Consider the following 27,061-nt stretch of genomic DNA (forward strand, 5'->3'; position numbering starts at 1 on the left):
CACACACACACACACAAACCAACATATGGCCAGTTTGGTCTGCTTCAAACTAAATTCATCTGAGGTGAGTGCGCTGAAGCCTGAAGCCACGGGTCAAGGAGAAGAGAAGATGACGGGGTGGCCAGAGGTGCGGTGACACCCAGTGGGTGTTGGAAGGAGCACTGCGGTGAGAGATGTGTTTTCCATCACGACACAGGGCTCAGGACGAAGGCGACAGATTATAATGATCCTGCTGATAATGGAGGAAAGGTAAAGCAGAAAGGGGATCGGGGGTGTGTTGCTTGCGTTGCGTCTGCTCAGACACGGGAAAGGTCGGTGGTGGTGCAGCCATTAGCATTTTGAATGAAGAAAACAAAAAGATCCAGGTTTTAATGAGCCTGGAGAAGAACACGGACAGAGCTCGCTGTGACCACAGCCTCTCTCCCACGCTACTACAACATGTTACATATGCCTGCTGCTTGGAATACCAATTGCTGTTAGTAAATCAATAATTAACTAATTTAAGCAGGTCAACTTTCTCTGTTTACTGGGGCTGGCACGCAGACCGAAAGGCAGACAGAAGCAGTATGTCAAATAGATGTAAGAATCCGATAAATTACACAATACAACACACGGGACAAGGGCAACAACAAGAACCAGAAAAAATTCAATCAACTAAATTGACGTCCAGGCAAACACATGGATGTCACATCTGACAGACATAATCCAAAGTCACATTCAGAACGGACAGACCAACACGAATACCACACACATAGGAACATCAACAGAACAATCCAAAGCACTCACAAAGCCTGTTTCCCACACACACGCACACGCGCACACACACACACACACACACACACACACACACACACACACACACACACACACACACCACGGACAAAGTCACCCTCACTAAAGATGATCAGTTGCTAAATAAATATTTGACCAGGCGTCCTGCTCTTCCCAGTTTTTTGGGGATGTTGACAGAAGCGAGGCAGGGGATTGTACCCATCAAGGACGAAGGTGAAAGTACACAGCTAGTGTGGCTGGCTGGTCCCTGCCAGGCTCAACCGGTTACCAGGATAATGACAGTCCCTCCCTCCTCGGACGCAGAGTTTATTGCTGTTTTTGTATTTCTATAATCAACGGGGGTTCTTTCAATAGCCACCAGGTCAGCCACTGGTTGCTCTGAAAAACAGCAACGATGAAACACAAAGCAATTGGAAAAAGGAAACATTTCCCATTTGCTGCAGGGTATATAACCAAATTAAGGGGATGCGAGGAAAGTGCTTTGTGATGAAAAATCAAAGTTTAATACTTGAAGCAGATGAAGCGCACTTTACTCCGTGACACTAAACGCTGCATTGTAACGCTAACCCAGGCAGATGGGATGGACCGTCCATGTTAAGAAGCCGCTATGATGCTGTTTCCCCGCGAGGTGTTCACGCTTAGCCCCCTTTCCTTGGTAACCCAGCTCTCAGATGGAGAGGACAACACACAGTGGGACCATCGACCGCACTGCAGTGAGTAGAGCACATACGTGCTCAATAAATCCATGCATTTAAAACCTCATGTTTCACAACAGGCCGCTCGTGTACCTCATCAGAATGTGTCATCGTGAAAAGCAGTGAAACATGACGGGGGTGTCCCACAACCAAAAACTATCCCAACGGGGAGGAGGGTCGGAACCAGGATAGTAAAGGCAAGAGCGATTCGTCCTCTTGAGCTCATTGGAAGGAGGACAATATGGATTTCACATCGGGGGGGATGGATAATTTACTGGAGACACATGGCCGTTGAGACAACCACAGGAACAAAAGACAGTGTGTGTGCAGTAATGGGCAGCCTCGCCTCAGAGAGAGACACAGAGAGACAGAGAGGCAGCAGAGAGGCAGCAGAGAGTCCCTTGCTGCTGTTATAATGGGCTTACTAGCATATGGGTGCACTGCTGGGGCAAGCCGACCGCTACAGTGTCCTTCTCTTTCTAGGGCGGCACTCTCTTTAGACGCCCTCGAAGGAAGGAATAAACAGTTCAATAAAGAAGCTTAGCTATAGTGTGAAGGTCCTATATGGTACATGAAGACAAAAGCAGCTCGATAATGTAAGCTTGACTAATGTAAGATACATAAGGTAGACTTACTAGTCTATGCTATAGCCTACTGTAAGTTACTTGTAGCCAGATACTGACAGGTAGCAACCGGTAACAGGTAAGTCATGTAACGCAATCAGAAAATACAGAAAGGTGCAGCAAAGTACAGTACATACAGTTAGCTATCAAAAGGTACATATAGCTAGGTTGCCTAAGATAAATGTACTGTAAGGTGCATGTTGCAAGGGGAGCGTATCTATGTTCCCCGGGTCCTATGTTCCCCGCTTTGTATGTGACCGGGGAACATAGGACCCTGTGAGCAAATCTTTTATTCGTAGGACGGTAGGGGCAAGTACCGCCTTTTTCGCCTCTGATTCGCCTGTGATTGGTTAGAATGTCTCTCCTCCGATTGGTTATGGTAAGGGTTAGGTTTAGGGTTAACCCTCACCCTAACCCTAACCTTTTGCACCCGGGGAACATAGGACCTGGGGAACATAGGGATGACCCCGTTGCAAGCTACCAGGCATAAGGAACATGAAGCTAAGCAAAGTATGCAGCTTAGTAGCGTAAAGTACATGTGGGGAGTATAAGGCACATGTAGCTACCTAGCAGAAGGAGCATGTGGCTGTGTAGCTTAAGGTACAGCTAATGTAAGGTTTGTGTAGCTACTTAGCCTAAGTTATGTAGCATAAGGTACACAGATGTCATTACTAATGTAATTAGTAGTAGTGTAATTCAACTTATGCACATAGCTACCTAATAACACAAACATAAGAAACGTGCTACATGTAGCTTACGATACATTTTCCTTCCATCGTGTAAAAGGCACAATAACCATAGCTCATTCGTTAGACAGGGGGGCAGGGCTGGCTGGCTGAACGCGAGGAGCCAGAAACCTAAGCTACCACTCTACGGCTCTGATTCCCCCCTTACTGTAACTCCAGAGTTCACACACTCCCCTCTGGGAGGAGAACACACACACACACACACACACACACACACACACACACACACACACACACACACACACACACACACACACACACACACACACACACACAAAGAGAGACAAAGAGAGAGAGAGGGGGAGAAGGAACAAGAAGGTGAGTGGGAATGAGAGATGGAGGTGGAGAAAAAGAGCAGTGGTGGTAGAAATAAAATGATAATGATGAGGATGGAGACCGAGAACCAGAGTGGAGAAAAATAGAAGGCGGGGGATCACAGGGGTGGAGAGAGAGAGGGAGATTAGAAGGTGAACAGAACAGGTGAGAGTTAGAGTGTGTGGGTGGGTGGGGGGGAGAAGACTTTATCCATGAAACGCCAGAAAAATGACAGAGGTAGGCGGCACCATCATCCTGGCCGACCTTCAACTCTCAATGACACAGCCCCAGACACACAGACAGGGCTGTGAGCCGACTAAATCAACTTGAAAACAGACCGCTCCATACCAGACATAAACACCGTGTTCACAACGGTGTCCATGGGAACATTCCCCGACGGTGTTGCTTACAAATGTCTGGGCTTTCTGTCTTTCTTTAGCAACAGCTGAGAAATCACGCACTAATTGCATGTGTTGTGCGGTATCCCCCATTGGTTTTAACTGCAGAAAAACTGCAGAAAGAAACACAAACGGAAAAGGGAATGAGTGAACATAAGCGTGAGCGAGGAGGAGAGGCTTGTTAGTCATTGGACGGTTTGATCAGACGCGCAGCGAACACGTCAGTCCTGGGAGAACGCACAAACAACATCCACATGGTGAGGATGAAGTGTGTGTTTAACCACCAACAACTCGTGTTCCACTCGGCCTGCCAGTGTTCCTCACAGAGCGCGTCCTCTAATCCCTTCAGAAGAAGGAAAACAGTCTAATACAGCCTAGAAAACAGACACAAGTGAGGGATGGAAATGATTAGACAAAAAGACAGATTGTCTTTGGAAAAAACCAAGGGCGAAAGAGAGAGAAGGGAGGCACGGAGAGAGAAGAGAGGCAGGGAGAGAGAGAAGAGTGGCAGGGCGAGAGAGAAGAGTGGCAGGGAGAGAGAGAAGAGAGGCATGGAGAGAGAAGAGAGGCAGGGAGAGAGAGAAGAGAGGCAGGGAGAGAGAGAAGAGAGGCACGGAGAGAGAGAAGAGAGGCAGGGAGAGAGAGAAGAGAGGCAGGGAGAGAGAGAGAGAGAGAGAGAGAGAGAGAGAGAGAGAGAGAGAGAGAGAGAGAGAGAGAGAGAGAGAGAGAGAGAGAGAGAGAGAGAGAGAGAGAGAGAGAGAGAGAGAGGCAGGGAGAGAAGGGAAGAGGCAGAGAGATGAAAATATGGAAGGGGCTAATGATGTGGTGACAGCCAGTCCCCTGTTCTCTCTCTCAGACAAGTCAGTTTTAATGGTTTGTCTAGTTCAGTGGTTCTCAAAAAAAAAAAGAAATGTCATATACTTCTTTAAGTCCCCATTTTACCAGCACCAAAGGGGACGATTTCGTCACATTATTTGGTGTAAACATGAACATTTAGTGGGTAGTGCAAGAACTCACAGTTAAGTGAACTACACTACACTTCTCTTATGATTTTGCTACTAAAATACTAGCCAAAAACATATTCAACACATTATTTAGTTGGAATATTCCCAACTGTGTTCATAACCAATTTACCAGAACCACATGGATACATGTTTTGAAATGTTCCTAATATTCCTTGTAGTTCTTTAAAGTACACTGTTCTGTTGTACCAGGGACCATGTATAATGATACACAGAATGTCTACTACTCAACACTGATGCTCATAAACACCTTTCACAGACTTCTAGTGCTGATTTGACGGCGTCAAATACAAACAGACCAGTACCGGCTGACCCCTATACACGGTTTAAACTGTGTGAAAACACAGAAAACACCACTTTATGTCATGGCTCACCTAACAGGTTTAGTCTACCACACCGTGCAGGTGCTGATGATAACAACACCAGGCAGGTGAGCTTCGATTAAGGCCTGAGCAGAGGCTATGACCCTCTCTGCCGAAAGGCACTGGGTTCGATGCCCCAGTGTCCGCAGCCAGCCTGTAGTCATCCTAGTGCTCCTAACCCCTTAAGACCTGCTGCTTGACGCCGTGCAACTCACTTAACTGTAAGTCGCTATGGATAAAAGCGTCCGCTAAATAATTAAAAAGGAAAACAGCAATAGGATACGGGAACACTGTGTAATGTGAAGAGACAGGCAAGGGAGTGAGACGGAGGAGACATTCGCCAGCGGAGGAACTCCATTGATCTTAATGCGTCCATCTCGTCTCACAAGAGCAAAGCATTGACGAGCCAAAATAGACACAGAAGACACAAATGGGGAGGTAAAGGTAGGAGGTAAAAGAGATAATTTCCGCCTCATCATGCTGACTTCAGTAATGCAATGTCCCCTTAGCAGGACTATGAATACGACTAGATTGACAATAGTGGCCTTTGTTTCAGTCACACATAAACAAGCATGGACACACATTTTGTTACATGTGTGTGTGTGGGGGTGGGGCAGTTAAATGTGCACATGCGAGGCCAGGTGCACGGGCAGACTCGGCATAGAAGCAGTACATATATATGACAGTGAAGTGACGAGGCATTGGACTCAGCTTGATTGCAGTAAAATAAGGAACTGTGGGGGTTTTTATGGAGACAGTATCGATGTGTATCGCATTTCACCGTATTGAGACAGAATCCATACTCAAGTTTGAACACAAAACTTTGTTTTGTGGTTTTGTGTGCCTTACAGCAGAACTCCCTCACTTGTGTGTTACTACTGCTACACCACCTACTATTAAAAACGCCAAATCTGTGAATCGATAACACTAAGTATGAATGTGGATCCATTCGAGTCCCACCGGCTGGAATAAGGCAGCTCCAAACAAAATGGGCGAGAGTCAACAGAGACTAAGGAGAGACGAACAGGGTGAGACATAAACGCTTGGTAATGATGCAGAGTGAAGAGGATACAAATCACTGTGAGCTAAAGTTTAAACAAGACAGTAGTGGAAGGAGAAGGAAGTAGTGAGCAACAGGCCTAATCCTCCACTTTAAAAGGCAGGTATTCTTACAAAACCAGTGACTGTGTTCACCAGGTATGGTGTGGCAAGCATTCAAGAGTAGACATGCACATCCAATTGTTATTCCTGGACGCCGCATCTCAAACCTTCAGAAAGGTGCGGTGGGAATGGAACCCTCCGTGAAATAAAATACAAACATTTACAACCACCAATAGACCAAAGAGCTAAAGACGTCCATATTTTGCGACTTCAAACTTGGAAGCTGAATATTTTCTGCTGCATTCCGTCAAGAGGTTGTGAGAGGTCATGTCTCAAGTGTTGACGAGGCTGGAGTGAGAGTTCTGGTATCTGGTATTGAGTTTCTGCTGTACCAGAACATTTAGTTATTGCATCTCTTCTCTAGACATCTAAACTGCAGTCCTTCCTTTGGTAAACAAGCCATACAAAATCGTTGAGTCAAGTTTTTATGAAATAAATTAGTCAAAGCCTCAGGGTTACCTGAAACCGATTCTTATCTGCTCAAGAACAGCTGTTTGGAGTTGGACTGTTAAACTCTGCAAATGGATGCTTTCATTCTTAAAGCGTAGATTATGTGTGGGAGGAGCTCAAAGTCAGTCAGTTGAAAGGAGAGGGTGTTAAGAGCTCCGCCACCAGAGATTTGCGATTCAAACCCACTCTGGAGGTAGGACCATTTCCCGGGAGCAAAACAAAAACCTTCCCCGGGAGTCATTAACAATGGGAGGATGGATTCCACGTGGGAATGGGGGAACATGTACATTTAAGTCCAAGATATACAACAGAATGTACACTTGTAGTTCTGTGCCGAGTGCTGGATGGTGTATTTTATCAAGTGGAATTGGTTCGAGTTCTAGTCAGAATGACAAAAAAAGGAAGCATATTCAATACAACTTAGTGAATCAAGATATCTCTCAATCAAATACGATGCATCTCGAGCAATGAAAGGTTGAGCACTCATTAATATTCCTTACAACGTTTCTCTTCCGTCTCCTCTTTGACAATTTTGCATCGATCGCTCGTTCAAACACCAGCTCGCTTGTCAGTGCAGGACTGAAGTTCCTAGGGTTGGGTCCACGTCGACCAGGACAGACATCCACTGCCAGCGCCCTATTGGACCACGAGCCGGTCTTTGAAACAAGAGGAGGAGGTGTCAGCGCTGCAGCCACTGGTGCCCTCGCAGTGCGCCACGTGACCATGGCAAACGCACACGGCTAGGGTTTATCCGAGGACGCGGAGCCCACAGAGGAGAAATTTGAACTACCCCAAGCTATGGTTCTGTACTGCTCATCGCTTTACTGAACTTCACAGATCCAGGAAGGAGGGCCTTCCAGAGACGAATGGAGAACTGGACCCGGGGCGTTTGGCGTTCACCTTCTGAGACTCACTGAGGCCAGAGGTGGCGAAGAAGTGTTGTTTCACTGAAGTAGTTCTGGAAAACTAAATTGCCACCAATGCCATGACAAAGACCCAACCAGGGGTGGACGGGTAGGGGGAAACAAGAAGGAGGTGGACCGTTCTATCAACACCAACACGACGCCGCTGAAACAGGGAGGATGATGAACCACGAGGGGGAGGCATAACGAAGAGGGAGCAGGAAACACCAGGGTAGCGATGGAGCTGGAGAGCACCGTGGAAGACGTTCCAGCTGAGGCCCGGTTCTACGGCATCGGCGAGAGGGAGGAGGAGAGGAGGAGAGGAGAGGAGGAGAGGAGAGGAGAGGAGAGGAGAGTAGAGGAGAGGAGAGGAGAGGAGAGGAGGAGAGGAGAGGAGAGGAGAGGAGAGGAGAGGAGAGGAGAGCAAGGGGGCAGCAATATGACCGCATCAGCGCCAGAACCCCAGAGTGATGGAGGAGTGTGGGCCACGGGGCCGGGGAAGGAGAAGGGTTGGAAGGATTAACTTAATGGTGGGAGAGGACGGCGCTGTGAGCAGAGAGATTAGGCCCTGCCACCAGAGCCACCAGACGACCAGTAGCCAGGAGGAGGAGGAGGAGGAGAATAGGATGAGGAGGAGAATAGGATGAGGAGGAGAGGGGTTCTCGGTCTCTGACAGAGGTGTAGAGAAAGTCGATAGGAGTGTGATGTCACTGGGAGAGAATTCGGCCAGTGCCGAAGTGGAGACCGGGGGATGATTGATCAACACAGTCAGTACGGGGGTCAAAGGTCGGAGTACAGTCCCAGCAGACGGCTGGCCTAGAATATCAGCGCTTGCTCACTGTGAATCACTTTTAATCACTTCTCGGGACTCCTTGCCCTTGCTATGGCTGCAAACACTGACTCAATACCAGAGATGAATTAACATTTATAGCCTTTGGAAACAAATGTGGACTTTCCTTGTACACTGAGGCCACCGATACATTCAAATAAATATTATTCTAAATAGCAGGGAAACGGTTCCCATTTTATAACCCATGAACCCATAACCCATAAACAACATTTATGGTAGCTGGCGTAAAATATGCTGTAACTTCTACGAATACAGACATTAAATTAATTATTAATAGAGGTGCTTAGGAAAGCAAAAAGTGCAATCATGCTTTGAGGACGTAATAGAATCGAGACATGATGCATTCATGCCCTGACCTTGTCAACAACCTAATAGGAAGTAGTTGTTGTTGTTGTTTGCCATTTTAAGATAGGCTATCTTATTTGTTATACATACTAGGATATCTTGCTTGTTATACATACTAAGCATACAGTGCACAGTACATCATAAATATTATGTTGCTTGCATTTAATGTCAAGGTCTCTGCTTCGCTCCGTTCAGGACGGGCTTACGTTCAGGGGAGTATTCACCGAGGCCTGACTTGAATGATGTGTTGCAAAGCACACCTCAGGATTGAATAGGAGTAAACCAATCATTTGGCCCACATATAAACAATCCAAAGGAGAGACACCTTGAGAGGGATCACAGAAGAGGGATCCCTACTTCAGGCAAGGTTGGTCGCACAAAAGGTGGCGGAGGGCCAGACCTTTAAAAGGTTGTTCTTCAACAAGAAAATAAAAGAAGAAGCTATTGTGGCTGTCTGACATGGTGATGATAAATGGCCATACTTTTATATTTCGTTTTTTAGGTGGGGGTTTAATTTGACAAAGGCATAGACCTTGGGTGTACAACATCAATTCACCTGCCAAAACCTACTTCAACCCGCCCCATGGCCCTGAAAACACTCACTATTGTGGCCGGCTTCAGATCGCTCTCTACCCGGCTTGTCCTCACGTAAAGTCTGGACCTGTCGCCCAACCGAGATTTATTTTGTGTGTTTAACTGCTTGTTATTTAGTCATTAACCAACACATTTTCCCCAGGGGATTTTTTTATTGATGTCATAAGGAGCATTGATTGGGTTTGGGTACTCGCTCGAGGAGGTCTGTAGACGCGGACAGCGAGCCAATGCCCTTTCAGCTGGGAGTAAGAAACCCTGTCCTCTGACCTTTACGTTTGCTAGACGCCAACCTCTCTGTTCAATTAAGCGGAGCAATCATTTTCCCCTGACTCTGGCCTAAACAGCCATGCATAAATATTAGCAGCGGTGAATTCTGAGCGGTGCATTGATTAGAAGTAATCCCCGAAAGCGGGCTGCATTGTGCTCAAAGTAAACTTGATATCTGGTTGGCTAAAAGCACATTTATAGAAGAGTAATTACCTGCCATGGACAGCCTATTCAAGTTGGAAAGAACACTGCGAAACACAGTATGGTCGTACGCATCTGTCCGCCGGTTCTTTGAACCTTGTGTCCGTTTCTCCCACTTGGGACGGCTGTTTTTGAAAACATTCATGAAAACATTGTGTACTGGTCATCGCTTTGCTGAACTTCACAGGACCAGAGAGGAAGGCCGTCGAGGGGCAAATGGAGGACTGGACCCGGGGCGTTTGCCGTTCACCTTCGGAGACCTGCTGAGGGCGGGGGGGGGGGGGGGTGGGGGTGGGGGTGTTGAACCTGCAGCAGATCAGCACGTTCAATCCGAAGGCCCTGCTCTGCAACGGCCGATGGAGAGAGCCATCTTTAATTGACATTCATCAAATCTATAAAGTAGCGATGAAATGTCTTGGTACCATGACCTAGCACCACACTCACTCGTCGAATATATATTCCAAAAAGGACCCAAATTCTGTATGTTAAAGTATAAATACTCTCAGAACACAGTTCCCTGGTGAATGTCAAATATGTCTATTGATATTCTATGCCAGTGTTAAAAGTTCTTGATATGCTCAAGTATCAAATGTAGTAGGCTACCTTATCATATGTCATCTTGATCATGACCTAATTTCCAAGTGATTTGGAGGCACGCTCCTCCCATAGGGCTGCTGCTCCAGATAGAAACTGTTGACAGTCCCCTTCTGCTCTTAACTGGCCTGGTATTCAGGTCAGCCTTATTGTCTGCAGTGTCAAAAGTGTCAACTGTCAAAATTACTTATTAACAAATTGCAGTGGGTGTTCAAAGCTGCTCACGCAGTAGAAAAGCACAATATATATTATTTTAATTGAAGTGTGGGCTATCTGTAAGTGTCCGTAGAGGGGGATCGATGTTTTTATGCACATTTCAATTTTTATTTGTTTCTGTTAATGAATTAAACATGAAAGCTTTCTGAAAGAAGAGCCAGTAAGTGAACCACACTAATAAACATCATGCTAATCAGGAACTCGTTATTCAGGCACACTTAACCTTCCACCAAAAATATTTTAAATAGTTAACTCGCTACGGCTGCTGTAGTTGTGCACTATTTTTAAGTATTTTTCACACACACTCTAATTTCTGGATAACCTCATTATCCAAGGATGTGTCCTCCAAAGCACCAGTGGTCGTTACGAAGGGAGATGACGTTTAATGATGTAGAAAGGACTGACTAGCGCAATGTGCCAGTAATGATTAACTACTCTGTGTACTTAATTTCTTCTAGTCAGAGCCTGACACTGCAGAAATACCATAGATAAATAACTCTGAAGGATCTTGAAGATGAATCAATCGTTAACTGATTCATTCATTCACAAACACACCACCATCACTTGCTCCTCGATCGATGACCGTGTACATAAGTTGATAAATATATTTTACCAAAGCCCATCTTAAGCTTCTCAATGTTATCATATACAATATTGACATTTACAGTTCAGTACCTAGCCACTTTGCCATCAAATACATTAACTCTAATTAAAATTAAACAGAAATGTAAGTAGATAAATGCAATTCTGTCTCCGAACCTTTCTTAATGTTCAAATGTTCGAAAGTGTTACACTTCGCTTCACTCACGAATTGTCGACATCTGGCAACTACATGAGAAAGGTACAACCAGTCAAAGTTGAACATTAGAAAAAGCCTCCATCTGTAGATGATGGAAGCTAAAGGGTCCCAGGCAAGGAGAGAAGCACCCCCCCTGCTGGTGAACCACCGCACCGACCCCACACTGCAGCTAAGTCAACGCATCTCATTCCATTCCCAACCGCTCCCGGATCAGATTGCTACCAATCTCTCCTCCTGGCCTGCCTGCTCATCACCACGGCAGGGGGTGGAAGGGCCAGAGATGCCGTGGCCTCTATGAAAGGCAAAGTGTGTCCTCTTCCCCCTGCGCCGCCCTGAATCCGGGACACCCAACCTCTCACTGATCCCCCATTAACCACCATCACATAATGGATGAGCACCAAACAGGTCTGGCGATCCTCAAAGTTATAACCGATCGACAGGAAACGAAGCATTTCGGTTTGGAAGCAGGAGAATTAGGAATGTGATGCAAAAAAAGAATGCATCATGATTCAAACGAAGGGAAGATTACGTTCTGAAAAACAGCCCACACACACACTTGACATGATGACATGTGCGTCATTCACGCCCGGCACTGATTGGTACTATACTCGTGTTATATTTTATAATGTATGGTTATCAATTGTTAACAATACTGAAGAGACCTAAGTGCAGTGACAGAGTGAGACGACCACAGGGGAAGAGAGCGAGAGGTAGAACGAGGCAGAGAGACAGAGAGCGAGAGAGATGGAGATGGGGGGGGAAAGGATGTGAGGGGTAGCTTGCAGAGGCAGGACTTGTCTTCTCTCCTTTATTGTGTCCTTTATGACTTCAGTCTCCCACTGCGCTCCTCTCATTTCCCCTCATCAATCACACCATTCTCTCGCTCTATCTCAATCTCTCAATCAATCCTCCACACACACACACACACACACACACACACACACACACACACACACACACACACACACACACACACACACACACACACACACACACACACACACTTCTGTCACTCTCTGTATGTCTCACTCACACCTATTACCTCTCCCTCACCATCTCACTCCCCATTTTCTCTATCTCCCTCCCCTCCCTCCCTCCCCCCCTCCGTCTCTCTCTCTCCGTCTCCCTCCCTCTCTCCGTCCTGTTCTGCTCTCTAGCAGCAGACTGCTTGGGAACAAACAGCAGATGTGATGGCAGAGCGCCGTCCTCAGCACATGCAGCCGGGCCTCTCGATACCAACACACGCCCTCTCCTCCTCAACACATCAACGCTGCCACACACACGGGATTCAAACCAGGACACAGTGGACAGAAATGGAAGTGTGTGTGTGTGTGTGTGTGTGTGTGTGTGTGTGTGTGTGTGTGTGTGTGTGTGTGTGTGTGTGTGTGTGTGTGTGTGTGTGTGTGTGTGTGTGTGTGTGTGTGTGTGTGTGTGTGCGTGTGTGTGTGCGTGTGCATGGCCGTCATCACGAGAGGCACTACAAATGAGCTTCCTTGTAATAGGATCTCTAACTATCTCGTTTGGAATAAGAGGAATAATCGGAAGTACCAGCCAACCTGCCTGCCAGCAGAATATTAAAATGCAGAGTTTCACCATGTGTTCTTCCGCTGTGAACGTCTTCTGTGTCACTTTAGGGATCATTTCATCTCCAACCAAAGTAGACACTGTGATCTTTCGGCATGCCTGTCAATTTGCCCGAGCCCCTGCAGGCTCTGTTTATTCATACTTCCGTTCATCTCCCTCCAGCTCTCTCACACACATTCAGTCATGGTCTCTTCCTCCTTCTAATCTCCATGCCCTCTATTAGCAATTCATAACTATTTTTAGTCATTTGTGTTCATTCAAGACACAGTTAACGCAAAGTGGAATGGAGGAGATATAGACATGTAGATACAGTTCATTAAAGGTCCCATGGCATGCTACTTTATAGAAGCTTATATATAGGTGTTAGTGGTGTTAGTATTTCAAGAAATTCAGCCTTGGTGCAGAATTACAGCCACTACGAGCAAGTCCCACAATGAGCTTTCCAAAAAACGTGCCGTTTTTTAGAGGCGGGTCAAGGTGGAGGGTGGGGGTGTGGCCCTGAGCAGCTTGCGGCCACGGTACCATGTGCTCTGTTTACAGTGGATGTATCGCAATGGAGAGGCGCACACAGCTTTCGGCCGTGTTCTGTAAATATTCTAGAACACTTCGGGTGCTCCGGGAGTTCTGGTGCTCTATATCTAAATAATATCATATTATACATAGATATCTATATCATATAACATACATTATCACGGCCAAAAGCTGTGCGTCTCCAGACGATATGATGAATCTCAAACGACTGCGTCGGGTTCTCCGACGTCTCTGGTTCTTCCACTTCCCCATCATTCGATTTTGTCCCACCGGAGCCCCGCTGCCAGCAGGCAGCGCCGAGGCACGGATGCCCCGCGGCGGCGGTGCTTTGCGGCGGTGCTTTGCGGCGGTGCCTCAGCAGCGGGGCTCCGGCGGGAGACAATCGCAGGCAACCATCCCTTTCTCCTCCATGTCGCGGTTCATGTACTTCAGGGAGTCGAAGCCAAAGTTCCTTTCCCCCAATTCCTTCTCAACCATGGCTGAGATAACCCCCGCTACGAGTCTCGTTGTGGAAATACCAGAGACGTCAGAGAACCCGAAGTGTTATGCGCCATAACACCAACAGCAGAACGGTTATCCAAATAACAAAGAAGTGTACAACAGTCGTAGCTCATAGTCTCATTGGCGGGCCAAATTCTCTGGGCGGGCAAAGCAGAGAAGGGGAGGTAACCTGGCCCCTTATGATGACATATGGGGCAATCTTCGAAATCGGAGCGTCTGAGCTTTCATTTTTCAAAGGCGGAGCAGGGTACCTAGTGCTCGTTTTACACCTGACGCCATTTCTAGACACTGGGGGACCAAAGGCAGGCTAGGGGACTAGCCTGCCTATGGGGGCTCATATTAATTTTAGAAAACCTCATAAAGGGAAATGTTCATGCCATGGGTCCTTTAAGTAGCAGAAATTAGACGGAAGAAACTGAGGATGGACCCAGGAACCTTGAGCCTGGTAGTGGAACACCATCACCACGGCGATGTCCTGCCTCCTCCGCATGTGCATTACTCATTGTCTTTGTTCTCTCAGGGTGTATTTTTAAACACACTTCCTCTCACTTTTCACAGCCTCATTCATTCATTCACACCCTCCACGCCACCACCGGGCGTCGTACCGCGCTAACGAGTGCCCTGGGATCGCTCGCCATCGACGTGAACACCAAAATATAATACAGAAATATTAACTTATTTTCATACCCCAGTTCTTCCTTCCTTCTTTATTTGCTCAGTTCCTTCATTCCTGCCTCTTCCTCAATCATATTAATATTTAACGATGAGTGTGCAGTCTGAAGAGAGACACGACGCAGGACTGAAGAGTTGCCGCCAAGGCTGTGGGAGAGGAGAACGATGTGTACTTTGTGGCCGTTTGACACGGTGGATCTGAGGCTTCCTAAACACTGGAGTGTAAAATAACATTACAATGGATCATAGCACTTTCATCTCTGCGCTGAAGTGAACAGAGTGTTCGCAGAGCCAAGTGCGGAGACTAAGGAATCCTTTGCCCGGGATGTTTTTTTCTTTACCGATTTCCCCAACTTACTGGTCCAACACATGGGAGCAGATTTGCACCCTGTTTGAAAGTTAATTTGGTAAAAGGATTGGAAACCTAACAGCACAGCCCTAGGAGAAACACAGCTTCATCCAATGTGAAGAAAATAGATATAAATATCTATATTTAGATATTTCATAAATATGTAGATATACTACAAAAACTAGATGTCTGGTTTATTATACTTTATATCAAATGTATTGTGAGGGGATGTTCTCAAGAACTTTGAAAACAAGCTTCCAGAAACAATAGACTAGCAGCATGAAGGCATGAAGCTCAATATGCAAGCAGATACGGGACACCTGGTAACAGGCAGAATGCACCTGGAAGGGGAAAAACGTGAAAATAAACAGCACCTGCACAATCCAAGTCAAACGTGGGGTTTGCTGAGAGGAATTGCCAAAACACACAGGAAAGTAGTAAATCCAAAGCAAGCAGAAGCAGAACACCAAGATTGGGCGAATAGACCTCGAGCATGGAGCTTTAGCTATGCTGAAGCACAAACCTACTGACCCAGATATCACAGAGTCAGTAGTGTTTACTTAACGCTACGCGCTAGCTCGCTAACCCACAGCCCACTGCTGGGAAAGCTGGGTCGTGGCCTGGAACAGTTTAGCAATTTGATTGATGTTGTGGAACCAATCCCAACAAAAAATGTTTTTCGAGTTCATCCTCAACTCGTGGAACAAGTCAATTAACCCTTCCCTGTCCACCCACGCACACATTAGCCTCTGTTCCCCCCAGCCTCTCCTGGTCCATCATGTCAACATTTGACTTCCACAGATGTGTTTTTCCTGGGGAAGAAGAACGGTGCAGATGACTAGAGCCGTGGGGAACATCTCACTAACGCTGCTATTCCCGAGCAGAGCTTGAATTTAGTGTCCTGGTGTCAGGGGTGGTTTATGCTAGCTGGGTTTGTTTACGGCTCCCCCGGTGTATCCATACATAGCCTCTAGCTGCGCATGAATGGGATTCTGTGTAGCTCAGTGGGGAGGGGGCTGGTTTCGAGACTTTAGGGTCTTGTGACACAGACTAAACACTGCTGGTCGTGGAGGGTCGGATTTAGAAGGCTGTAAGTATGCGAGCAATGGGTATCGGGTATTCATGCAAAAGCGCAAAGCGGGTACATTTCCATTGAGTTATCTAGGAATGCAAAGTATGTGTTGATAATGGCTGCGGCTTTTGCGATGGGAAAGTGAGCGGCTGATCCTCGCCTGCACCCAATGCTGTCTATGTATGTGTGGCTGAACAGCATGGGCAGATTATAGTGGGTTAAAGATACTCATATGTTACACCATTATATTGAGGCTATGTTAACAGCACAACCCACTTTTCCTCATCTTGACCTCCGGGTCGTTGGAGCCGAAGATTTATACGTACTGGTGGAGTGGCGGCGCCCAACTATGAATGATGCACTGTGACTCGGGCAGGTAGCAGACGTGAGCACATCTCGGCGATAACTCACCTCGCTACCCTACTGCGTCCTGGTTTACGTGTCGATACTGGCCGGCTGACCCCACAGACAAGGCAGGAGAGGGGGGGTTTGACGTGAAAGCCAGCTGTAAGCAACCGTGCTGCTGCTTTCCTTGTGTAATTAAAGCAGAGGTAAGAGGTAATAGTGGCATCGACGCGGAGGAGCTGAACATCACAATCAGAGCCCAGGCTGAGACAGCTCCTTCTGGGGTCTAAGCATCGCTAATTGGTACAATTACAAAGACGAGGGAGGTGTGTGTGTGTGTGTGTGTGTGTGTGTGTGTGTGTGTGTGTGTGTGTGTGTGTGTGTGTGTGTGTGTGTGTGTGTGTGTGTGTGTGTGTGTGTGTGTCTCTCTATAGAGGCAATGGCTAGAGTGTCTCACACGCACACATGCACAAACACACATGCACCTAGATGAACATGGACTTTAGTATACCAACTAGTGAACAGGGATTGACACTGATTAGCATTTCATGGAATTTGTGTATTTGTATGTATTCATATTCCTCCACATAACCCACACACGCACGCACACAAATGAAAACACCAGTCCCAGAATCACATTGTTGGCATACCATGCTGCTATGCTGCTTCGAGCAGGGAGCGTCTGGTCTGCCCGTCTGTCTCTAACCAAACACACACACACACCCACACACAGACTCCGCCGCCATGCGAGTCATTCATTCGGTTGAATCATTTTCCGAGTGAATAGTGAGTGAATTAAATCAAGTCAGTGATGCATGAAAACACCCTTGATGTTTCGAGAACCACATAGAACAACTATGACACACTCTCACACATGCAACGTGTTTTCTGACTAGAACACAACTGTGCACCAAAGCCAGAGAGTCTGGCACACAATGTAACAAAGTGGAGACACTTCATGAGCAATGGTGAAGGCAGATGTGCATCCACCTGTGGTGTGCGTCCATGAGGATGTCATGCTCTCAGACTATGTGCGTGTGCGTTAGAGGATGTCATGCTTACAGACTGAATCATCCACAGGGGCAGTAAAAGGCAGCTGCACCTAAATTAACTGGAGTGGATACAGTCTGATGTCATGGAGTCTTTGACCGCAACGAGAGAGAGAGAGAGAGAGAGAGAGAGAGAGAGAGAGAGAGAGAGAGAGAGAGAGAGAGAGAGAGAGAGAGAGAGACAGAGAGAGAGAGAGAGAGAGAGAGAGAGAGAGAGAGAGAGAGAGAGAGAGAGAGAGAAAGAAAGAAAGAAAGAAAGAAAGAAAGAAAGAAAGAAAGAAAGAAAGAAAGAGAGTGAGAGAGAAACTCAAGGCTGTTCATTAAATCTCCAAATTAATAGATTCCGGGGAACAGATGAAAAGTGGGGAATTATTAACGTGAATTTGAAGACGCGGTTCTAATATATAAACAAATAAACTATTACGGGTCGGGACTGACCTATCAGAGCCGGCCTCTCTGGACCAGCTTATATGGACTGGCCTATCAGGAGGGGTCTTGCATTCTTTTCATTTTCTGTGGACCTCAGTCTTGGCAGGACATCTTCAAAAAGCCAAAGCTCTTTTAGCAGCACTTGAAGCCCACGTGCGCTATTCAGGAGCGCTGCTATGTGATTTGTGTGGACAAAGGAAAATCTTCTTCTGTGAAATCGAAACAGATGGCCCAGCAATAGAAAATGGCTGACGTGTAGGTAACAAGGGCAGGTGCTTTAAGCAGAGCCCTGGCTAGGAATGTAACACAGACACACACACACACACACACACACACACACCCACCCACACACACGGACTGAGGTGGTCAGGAGATAAAGCAGGCTGTTCTTCTGGATTTGATTTGTTGTAATCATTTAAACCAAACCAAGAGTTGACCACAGTGGTAGATTATGCCTTGCTTTAAAAAGTGCCACTTCTCGCTTTCGAATGGACTGCCCCTATTCATTTATTTGGTGATGATAAACTGAAAGCAATGGTTATGCTTCTACTCAACCGTTAACCATAACACCAGTATCAGATTTCAAAACACAGAGAACAGCTGCTCATGTTGTCATTGGTTTGTCGTAAACCTTGAGAGTAAGAGAACTTCAAACAGGGTTGTTCCTCCCAAGTAGAAGCTGGGGTTGGCAGGGCCACGAGTCCCAGACGTAACAAACTACACAGGAAGATGCGGTTGACTTCGGCTTCCTGCTCAGCAACGGACAAAAACATGCATTGTTGTGATACCAAATAAGACCCATGAGGTTCCACAAAATTCAGCTCTCTTCACAGAGTCACAGTGTGTGTGGGAGTGTGTGTGTGTGTGTTCTTAGAAATGAGAGTAGAGCCATAGCCTAGTCTAAACAAGACATACCAGCATTGAAACCATTTTGAACGGTACCTCCAATCTCAAGACATTTTCAAACAAAATGGTATGATAGACTCGCCAATTAGCATTCATGATAGTCTTCTCTCCCTTAGATAAACAGCGGCTCAGAAAACCTCCCGGAGACATGTCTGCATTGAAGGAAAGCGGAAACCAATGGCACAGTCTGATGAGTGGAAAGGGAAACTGAAACTGGATTCTGGTGTATACAGATCAAATGGATAAAGACTTTCTTTGACTGCCTTCATAACAAAAGAGAAAGAACACACACAGAGTCTGCATGGGATTGAGTGCACTCCAGAGCCAGCTAGCAGAAGTGGGACCAATTTCCCTCCAAAGGTGCCCCCAATAGAAATCTCATTCACAGTTTTATCCGTACAAAGTCATAGGAATAGCCGTTGATCTGTTACTCAGTCTTTATGTAATTAGCCTGTGGCCGATTAGTGCGCCATATCAGAGCAGAACGCTCCCAAAACAAATCCATATACACTACGGACCACAGATGCAAATTATCTATTGAGCTAACTCTGGTACAGAACCTGTTCTGTACATGGTCCCTGTCCACTAAACCAAAACAACTGTTCAAAAGTTTAGGGTCACTTAGAAATGTCCTCATTTATTTTTTTAAAACGTGAAATTATCAGGAATACAGTCTAGACATTGTTGATGTATTAAATGACTGTTCTAGAGCTGGACACGGCAGATTCCTAATGGAATATCTACATAGGTGTACAGAGGCCCATTTCCAGAAACCATCACTCCTCTGTTCTTATGGTACATTGTTTAGCTGATCGTGTTAAAAGGCTAATTGATGATTAGAAAAACCCTTGTGCAATTAAGTGTGAGTTTTCATAGAGAACAGGAAATTGTGTGGGTGACCCCAAACTTTTGAACGGTGGTGTATGTTCTTCTCAGAACTGTTATTTCGTGCTTTTCCACGGTAACACCTGGCCTGTATTCTCCGGCGTGCCTCCCTGTGGTTTTATCACAGACCCGAGCCCCAGCCTCCTCTTCTTCATCGCCCGGTGTGGACCTCGAGGGAGGCATCGATGAGGGGGGCTCCGCAGGGTGTCCTCATGCCGATTGGACACGGCGCAGCATCCCGAGCGGAGCCCACCGAGTGGAGGGAGCGACGGCAGGAGAGCCGGGACACAGCGCCCCAGGACACAGAGCCCCGGGGCTGGACGCTCGATGTGCAGGGCTCCCCTGAGGACACCGTTAAAGGGGAGAGAGGGCGGGCCTCGAGGAAACGAGCTTTAGACAAGCCGCTGCTCTGCTGAATGCTGTCGTTTGAGTCACATACTCAATCTGTCGGCGGATCGCTTGGCTCCGGGGGACAGCAGCGGTGGCGCTCGCCGTTAAGGAGAGTAGATCATTAACCCGCGTTTAAAGGATCCATCTGCTCTTTTTAAACAGGAATATTGTTAAGCTGCCCTTTCCGTCCATCTGTCCGTCTGTCTCATTTAAATATAGTGCCCGCTCTGTCTCACTCGTCACTGAAATTTAACCTTCTTTTTTTTTTTTTTTTACCATTGATCTATTACTCTTCTGTAAGGACTCAGAGAGAAGTGTTATAGTCCATTTTTTTATTTTTTCAGTTTGGTTCCCCCCCAACCCCGCAGAGAGGACCCGCGGCAGCAGAAGCTCTAGAAGCGAGCGGCGGCGGTACTTACGATCCAGGCCGTTGACGTACTTCATGGTGATCTCGCAGTGGCCCCACACGGCGCTCACCACGGGGTACAGCTTGCGGCCCTTCAGGCCCCGGAAGGCCACGCCCAGGTAGTGTCCCTCCACCATGAAGCTCAGCGTGCCCTCGTCCATGTCCAGCACCACCAGGAGGCCGTCGGGCAGCGAGAAGGCCTCCTCGGGCTCCAGGAAGCAGGGGTAGGCGGGCGCCGCGCCGTGCGCCCGGTTCTTGCTGTCGTGGTAGAGCCGGTTGCGGCCCAGGTCCCAGCCCCACGACTCGCAGTCCGACCCCACCAGCGCCGTGTAGCCCACCGAGTGCAGCGGCGCCTCCGCCGTGGCCACGCCCACCACGGCGTGCGTGCCCCGCTGCCGCGCCGGCCAGTGGATCCGCCACACGTGGAGCCCCCGCGTGTAGCCCACCCGGCCGCGGATGCAGTCGGTGCTCTGGGCCACGGGGTGGCGGTGGAAGGTCAGCTTGTCCTCGTCCTTGATGAAGACGTTGAGCGAGCGGTCGTCGGGGTTCCAGGCGTGGCGCAGCTGCGCGTCGGGGCCGGCGCACGGCATGTCCAGCAGGAGGTCCAGCCGGGTGGGCTTGGAGAAGTCGGGGCCCCGGAGCTCGGGGTGGCGGCGGCGGTGGGCCGAGGGCCGGTAGGACGGGGAGCCGCCGCTGCCGCCTCCGCCCACGCCGCCGCCGCTCTCCCCGCGGCCGTCCACCGACTTGATGCCCCCGGAGATCTTCTGGCCCATGGCCCCGGACTGGAGGACCCGGTGGAGGGCGGGGGGCAGAGGGGAGAGAGGAGGGCGGGGGGTGGGGGGACGACTGGGCGGGTGGATGTCTGGGACGTCCCTGGCGTTACCTCATCAATGCGGCCGGGCGGAGCTGGTGGGACGCAGGCGGAAGGACGGAGGGAGAGGAAGTGGCGGTGACAACGCAGGAAGCGGGCCGTCTGGTCTCATGCCAATAATAACTCCAGTGGGAAGGAGCTGCAACAGAACGTCCTAAGGAAGAGTAGGGGGGGGGGGGGGGGGGGGGATACAGACGAACAAATTAACCACAGCGAAGAGGTTATGAACTCTGACATCACCTAGGAATCGTATTAACAGCGGGGAAAACAATGGAGGGAAAGAAATAGAGCGCGGACAAAGAGAGGATGAAAAGGGACTTGGAGAACAAGATGGATGATGGCAGGTGCTGTGTTCACCAGGAACAAAGGATGGGGAAGAGGCAAGCCACAAGCAGACACCAGCACCCTGGCACACTTCCTCTGACTCAGCGCACACACACACACACACACAACTCATGTACCAACGCACACTCAACTTGTGTGCCAATTTATGTACCCATGGCTGCACTTGGGTGCACACACATACACACATCCGCTACATAACACCGTGTTCTTTCTAAAGCTGGTGCTCTCTCATTTAATTGATGTGATTTTAATCTGGTTCCTTGTCAAAGCATGCGTCTGAGTCTGCAAGTATTGCAATGCAACAACAGGAAGTAACCCGAGCGCTGTCCGTCTGCGATAACGCAGGAAGTTAGCCCGGGCGAGCCCGGCATAAATTGTTAGCAGCCGTGTGCTCCGATCAGCTTTGTGAGTTTGGGGTGAAAGATTTGTGATGGTGCCTTTAATTTGCCCCCCTTTGCGGCATTTAATTGCTACAGCAACTCTGCATTGTCCCACATCAATGCAGCCCACACACATGGGGGGAGGGAGAGAGGAGGGGGGGGAAAGAGAACAGGAAGGGGGCGAGAGTGGGAAAGAGAAGGAGTGAGAGAGAAACCGGGAAAGAGAGGGAGCGAGTGGTGGAGAGAAAGAGAGAGATTCCCCAGTTTAACTGATGTAGTGGTGTCTTCCAGGAGGGACATCTGGTGCTTCCTGTTCACAGCGAAAGAGGACAGCCTCACCCGAGGCAATCTCCCCCCCCCCCCCCCCTAGCCAGCCGGGGAGGTGGGAGGGAGAGAGCTGTCTCTGCTCTCCATCTGTCTCATCCATTTCCCGCTCACCTCAAAGCCACCCGCCCAACATGAGCAGAACACCACGATGCATTAGGGCTGGGGATGCTTATGAACGTGTCCTCGCTGCTAGCATAACGTCAACTCTTCAATAAGAAAACATCGGTTTAAAATATATTTGGTAGGATGCAGAGAATCCATGTATTTGTGTTGGTTTATGGTGAGGTTTGATGCTAGTAAAACAGTTAGGGTTAGGGTTACGGTTAGGGTTGATGTCTTCTTGAAACTTATTCAACTTAAACTAAATTAAACTCTGGTGTTGCACAATAAGGGGGTGGGGGGCACAGGCCCCTGTGGCTCTAGATAAGCACGACACCTCAACACTGCAACCGTTACGGGGATGTGAACCCTGAATACCAAATCAAGTCTCCCCTCCGTGGGGCCAAGATTATCCAAAACAACCGAGCAGATGCCTGATAACAGATTGTATTCTATACAATCCACTTTATTTCTTGTTTTGTAGACTAAAGCACTAATTGAATATTCTAACCAAGGGGAGTATTACATTTTAGGCACGGAATATAAACAGTTCTAAAGTACTAAAATATGCATTGCAGATTATACACAGACAGATTTCAATGATCCCAGAAAGACCGTTTGCCAGCTTTCCACAGAGTATCATCGAGTTGTTTTTGAGTATAGTTCTTGTTTTAACTTGCTGTGTTTTTGCTTGTGTGGCCAAGGTACATTTCTCTCTCGCTCCATCTCTCCGTCTGAATGAGGTCATGGCAGCTGGCAGGACCCAGCCTACCACCACTGAGTTCAATCCTAAGCACGACAGGGTTCATTATGTGAACACCCCCCCACACACACACACACACACACACACACACACACACACACACACACTCAAGTCTCATAGTGTTTCACGGTGCTTATGGATGGATGTCTCATGGAAGATTCCACAATTACCGCTTTCTAATGGACAGCCAAAGAAACATGATTCAGTATGGTAAGAAACTAACAACACTTAGAGACGGACTGTGTGTATATGTATGTGTGAGTAGGTGTAGCCCTATATGTGTGTACGCATGCGCGTGTGTGCGCGTATGTGTGCCGGAGTCAGCTGGCAGGGTATGTAGACAACAATCTTCCAGAACAAACCCATCTCTGCCAAGGGGCCATTTGACCCTTGACCCCCCCGCATCTCCGGCCCAGCTCGGCTTTCGGAGGCTGTTTATAAGTTACAACACGCCGTTACCATCTGCGACCGTCGTGTTTACCTACCTCTCCTCTCTCCCTCTCTCTCTCTCTCTCTCTCTCTCTCTCTCTCTCTCTCTCTCTCTCTCTCTCTCTCTCTCTCTCTCTCTCTCTCTCTCTCTCTCTCTCTCTCTCTCTCTCTCTCTCTCTCTCTCTCTCTCTCATCCACCACACTCTTAGACCTGGGGCCAACTGCCGCCAACTCGTTTAGAGACCGTCTGCACTCGTTCGTCATCCCCTCATCTTCCCCGTCCGGCTGGGGCCCGACAGGTACGGCCGTTGAGGGCGGCCATATGCCACTCGCATGCGACGCCGGCATATGGCGGCGTCGCATGTGAGCGCACACACACACACACACACACACACACACACACACACACACACACACACACACACACACACACACACACACACACACTAGGGGAGGTACTTTAAAGTGGTAGGAGATGAATATCGAGTATCACAGGTGGGCTCACGTGGGAGTGGTTTGGGAAGAGGAACATGAAATGGAGAGGGGAGAAGGTTAGGGGGGGTGGGGAGAAAGAGATAGAGAGATAGAGAGAGAGATAAACACAGAGCGGCAGACACAGTGCACAGTCTGCAAGAGCAACAGACAGACAGACAGACAGACAGACAGACAGACAGACAGACAGAGAATGGAACGCATTCAAAAGGAGAGGAAAGAAATGCTAATAAGTAAACATAGAGAGGGTAGTAGCCACTTCCCACAGACAGACAAGAAGCTGCGATGAAATAATAGGGTGTAATAAAAGGAGACAGAAAAGGGAGAGTAAACCGTGAACATTGGGAGAGAATGGACAAAGACAGACAGCCTGAGACATTAAGATGTACATTAAAGAAAAGTAGTTTGGGCTTTTCTTCTATGGATCATCTAAAACGCTTTCTACGGTCTGGGATCAGGTTTGTGGGTGGAAAATAAAGAGACAGAGACAGATACTGAGACAGACTGAGACGGAGGGAGTGAGAGAGAGAGTTGTGGGGGGGAGAGTGAGAGAGCAAAAGAGAGATAAAGAATACGACAGCGTTTGGGGCTTATGTGTGAATTATTGGCGAAGCTCCGAGAAAAGATCCTATCTTGGGCTCAAAAGAAGGATCCTATCTAGGGCCTCGGAGAATGTATTTTATTTAAGTGTTCTCTGAACTCTGACGGGGCACAAGACCTTTGAAAACACACAAATGCTCTCTCGCGCGCGCGCACGCACGCACGCACACGCACACACACCTCTTTCAGACCAGGGGAAGTCTGGTTAGCCTTTCCCGACACAAGCGGCAAGACGAGGCGTAGAGAGGAGGTGGATCAAACATACAATGTTTAGTCTCCATGAGTCACAGCACCATTCAGTGATGTTCAATTATGCAGGGTGTGTGTGTCACACCAACAAGTGAAATATGAACACTCATTGACCCCATATAAAAGAAATAGACCACCAGACTGCAAGGCCTATGTGTGTGTGAGTGTGTGTGTGTGTTCGGTGTGTGTGTGTGTGTGTGTGTGTGTGTGTGTGTGTGTGTGTGTGTGTGTGTGTGTGTGTGTGTGTGTGTGTGTGTGTGTGTGTGTGTGTGTGTGTGTGTGTGTGTGTGTGTGTGTGTACTTCCTCTCCCTCACAGAGGGAGCACCTGCAGTAGGTCAAACCAAATCGGCAGAGTCATGTCCTAGTAAAAGGCAAGGCATGAAGGGCATTGTGTTCAATTCCAATGTGTGTGTGTAAGTGTGCAAGTGTGTGACAAAAAAAGCTTCCCCATGGCACGTTTAATCCACTTTAGATGCAGTTTATAGAGCTGGTCACAACAGCAATTTCTGGGGGGAAAATACAAAATAAATTACATAACTCCAAGATTGCCCTACATAAATAGCTTTTCATGACGCAAGATTTATTTTCCAAAATCCAACCAATTTTCCTGCTTTTGCAACTGTTAGCTGGTTGCTAGGTAACCAGGGTACTGTGGAAACAACAATCAGGCGAAACACAAACACACGTGCACTCAGAGACAAACGCGTACGCACACGCAAGATATTGGATAATCAATACGGTTCCGCATTTGTATTTTCCAGTTCCTAAATAGACTTGGCATTTGTTGAACCTAGCCGAGACTTGTTTGTTCTCCAGGGGTGTCAAAACACAGGCGGTGATCCCAGACACCGAGTTAGCCCAGTTAGGAATTCCAGACCAACAGTTGGAACATTTGACACAACCGCCTCTCTGTGGCCCTCGTCCTCCGCTCAAGGTGTGCTGGACGCAGTCTGGGAAACCAACCCCTCACTTGTCGTGACACTCGTTTGCTCCGGCTCTTTTTTTCATTTTCCATCACCTTTTTTTCCCCTCTTCCTTCATCCCCTCTTTCCCCGACTCTGCTGGACATTCCAAGCAGGCTAAAAATGAAAAATTATATCAGCCTGGGCTTGCGGCACATAAACAACTTCTAAATACACACACACCTAAATCACCGAGATGAGGATGGGGTGGTGTTGTTGTATCCGCGAAGGCATGATGAGGCCACATATATCACACACTTTAATGGTGTTATTAAAGGCCATGTTGGTGAAATGCACAGCATCACGAAGTTTGGTGCAGCACTGTGCTGTGTAGCCATACGTCACCACCCCTACCCTCTGGCTGCGGAGAGACTTTAAAGGACACGGCGTAAGGGCGCACAGTGACCGAGTGGCCCTTATCCACAGAGAGAGAGACACAGAGAGAGAGACACAGAGAGAAAGAGAGAGACAGAGAGAGAGACACAGACAGTGAGAGAGTGAGAGAGACACAGAGAGTGACACAGAGAGAGACACAGAGAGGCATGGAGAGAGAGACACACAGGGAGAGAGAGAGACAGAGAGAGACAGACACAGAGGGGCAGGGAGAGAGACAGAGAGAGATAGACACACACAGGGAGAGAGAGTGAGACACAGAGAGAGAGAGAGAGAGAGAGAGAGAGAGAGAGAGAGAGAGAGAGAGAGAGAGAGAGACAGAGAGACAGAGAGAGAGAGAGAGAGAGAGAGAGAGAGAGAGAGAGAGAGAGAGAGAGACAACACAAACCTGGGAAGTATCATCCATTCAGACTGAGGTGTGTGTGTGGAAGAGGAACAGATCCAGGTGGCAGATTCACAGCCCCTGCAGTAATAAAAGAGAATGGCAGCCTGGCTAAACGTAATGAACTGCTGCTGGAGCCACCGTCCGGCGCAGCCTGCGATCACACGCTAATAGCCAGTGCTAACAGGCTCACACACTAATAGCAAGAGCTAACAGCCTAGCCCCCATCTCGTGACAGGCCCTCGGCCAAAGGTACCCTGTACGCACCAATGGCCCACGGAGTTGTATTCTGAACTGACGGTGGACATCTCTCTCTC

General features: G+C 48.1%; 1 protein-coding gene across 2 annotated transcripts in view; it reads right to left on the reverse strand.

Moving 5' to 3' along the window:
* LOC115548795 (SPRY domain-containing SOCS box protein 4-like) overlaps positions 1 to 27,061 on the reverse strand; it is a 52,189-nt gene that overhangs the window by 7,279 nt on the left and 17,849 nt on the right. For both annotated transcript variants that reach the window (XM_030363636.1, XM_030363637.1), the window contains one exon: positions 20,465 to 21,476. In XM_030363636.1, the coding sequence (XP_030219496.1) occupies positions 20,465 to 21,224 (760 nt within the window). In that variant the 5' untranslated portion in view covers positions 21,225 to 21,476. The remainder of the gene's footprint in view (positions 1 to 20,464; positions 21,477 to 27,061) is intronic.

This window comes from Gadus morhua, chromosome 8 (genome assembly GCF_902167405.1).
Source record: "Gadus morhua chromosome 8, gadMor3.0, whole genome shotgun sequence".
Taxonomy (NCBI): domain Eukaryota; kingdom Metazoa; phylum Chordata; class Actinopteri; order Gadiformes; family Gadidae; genus Gadus; species Gadus morhua.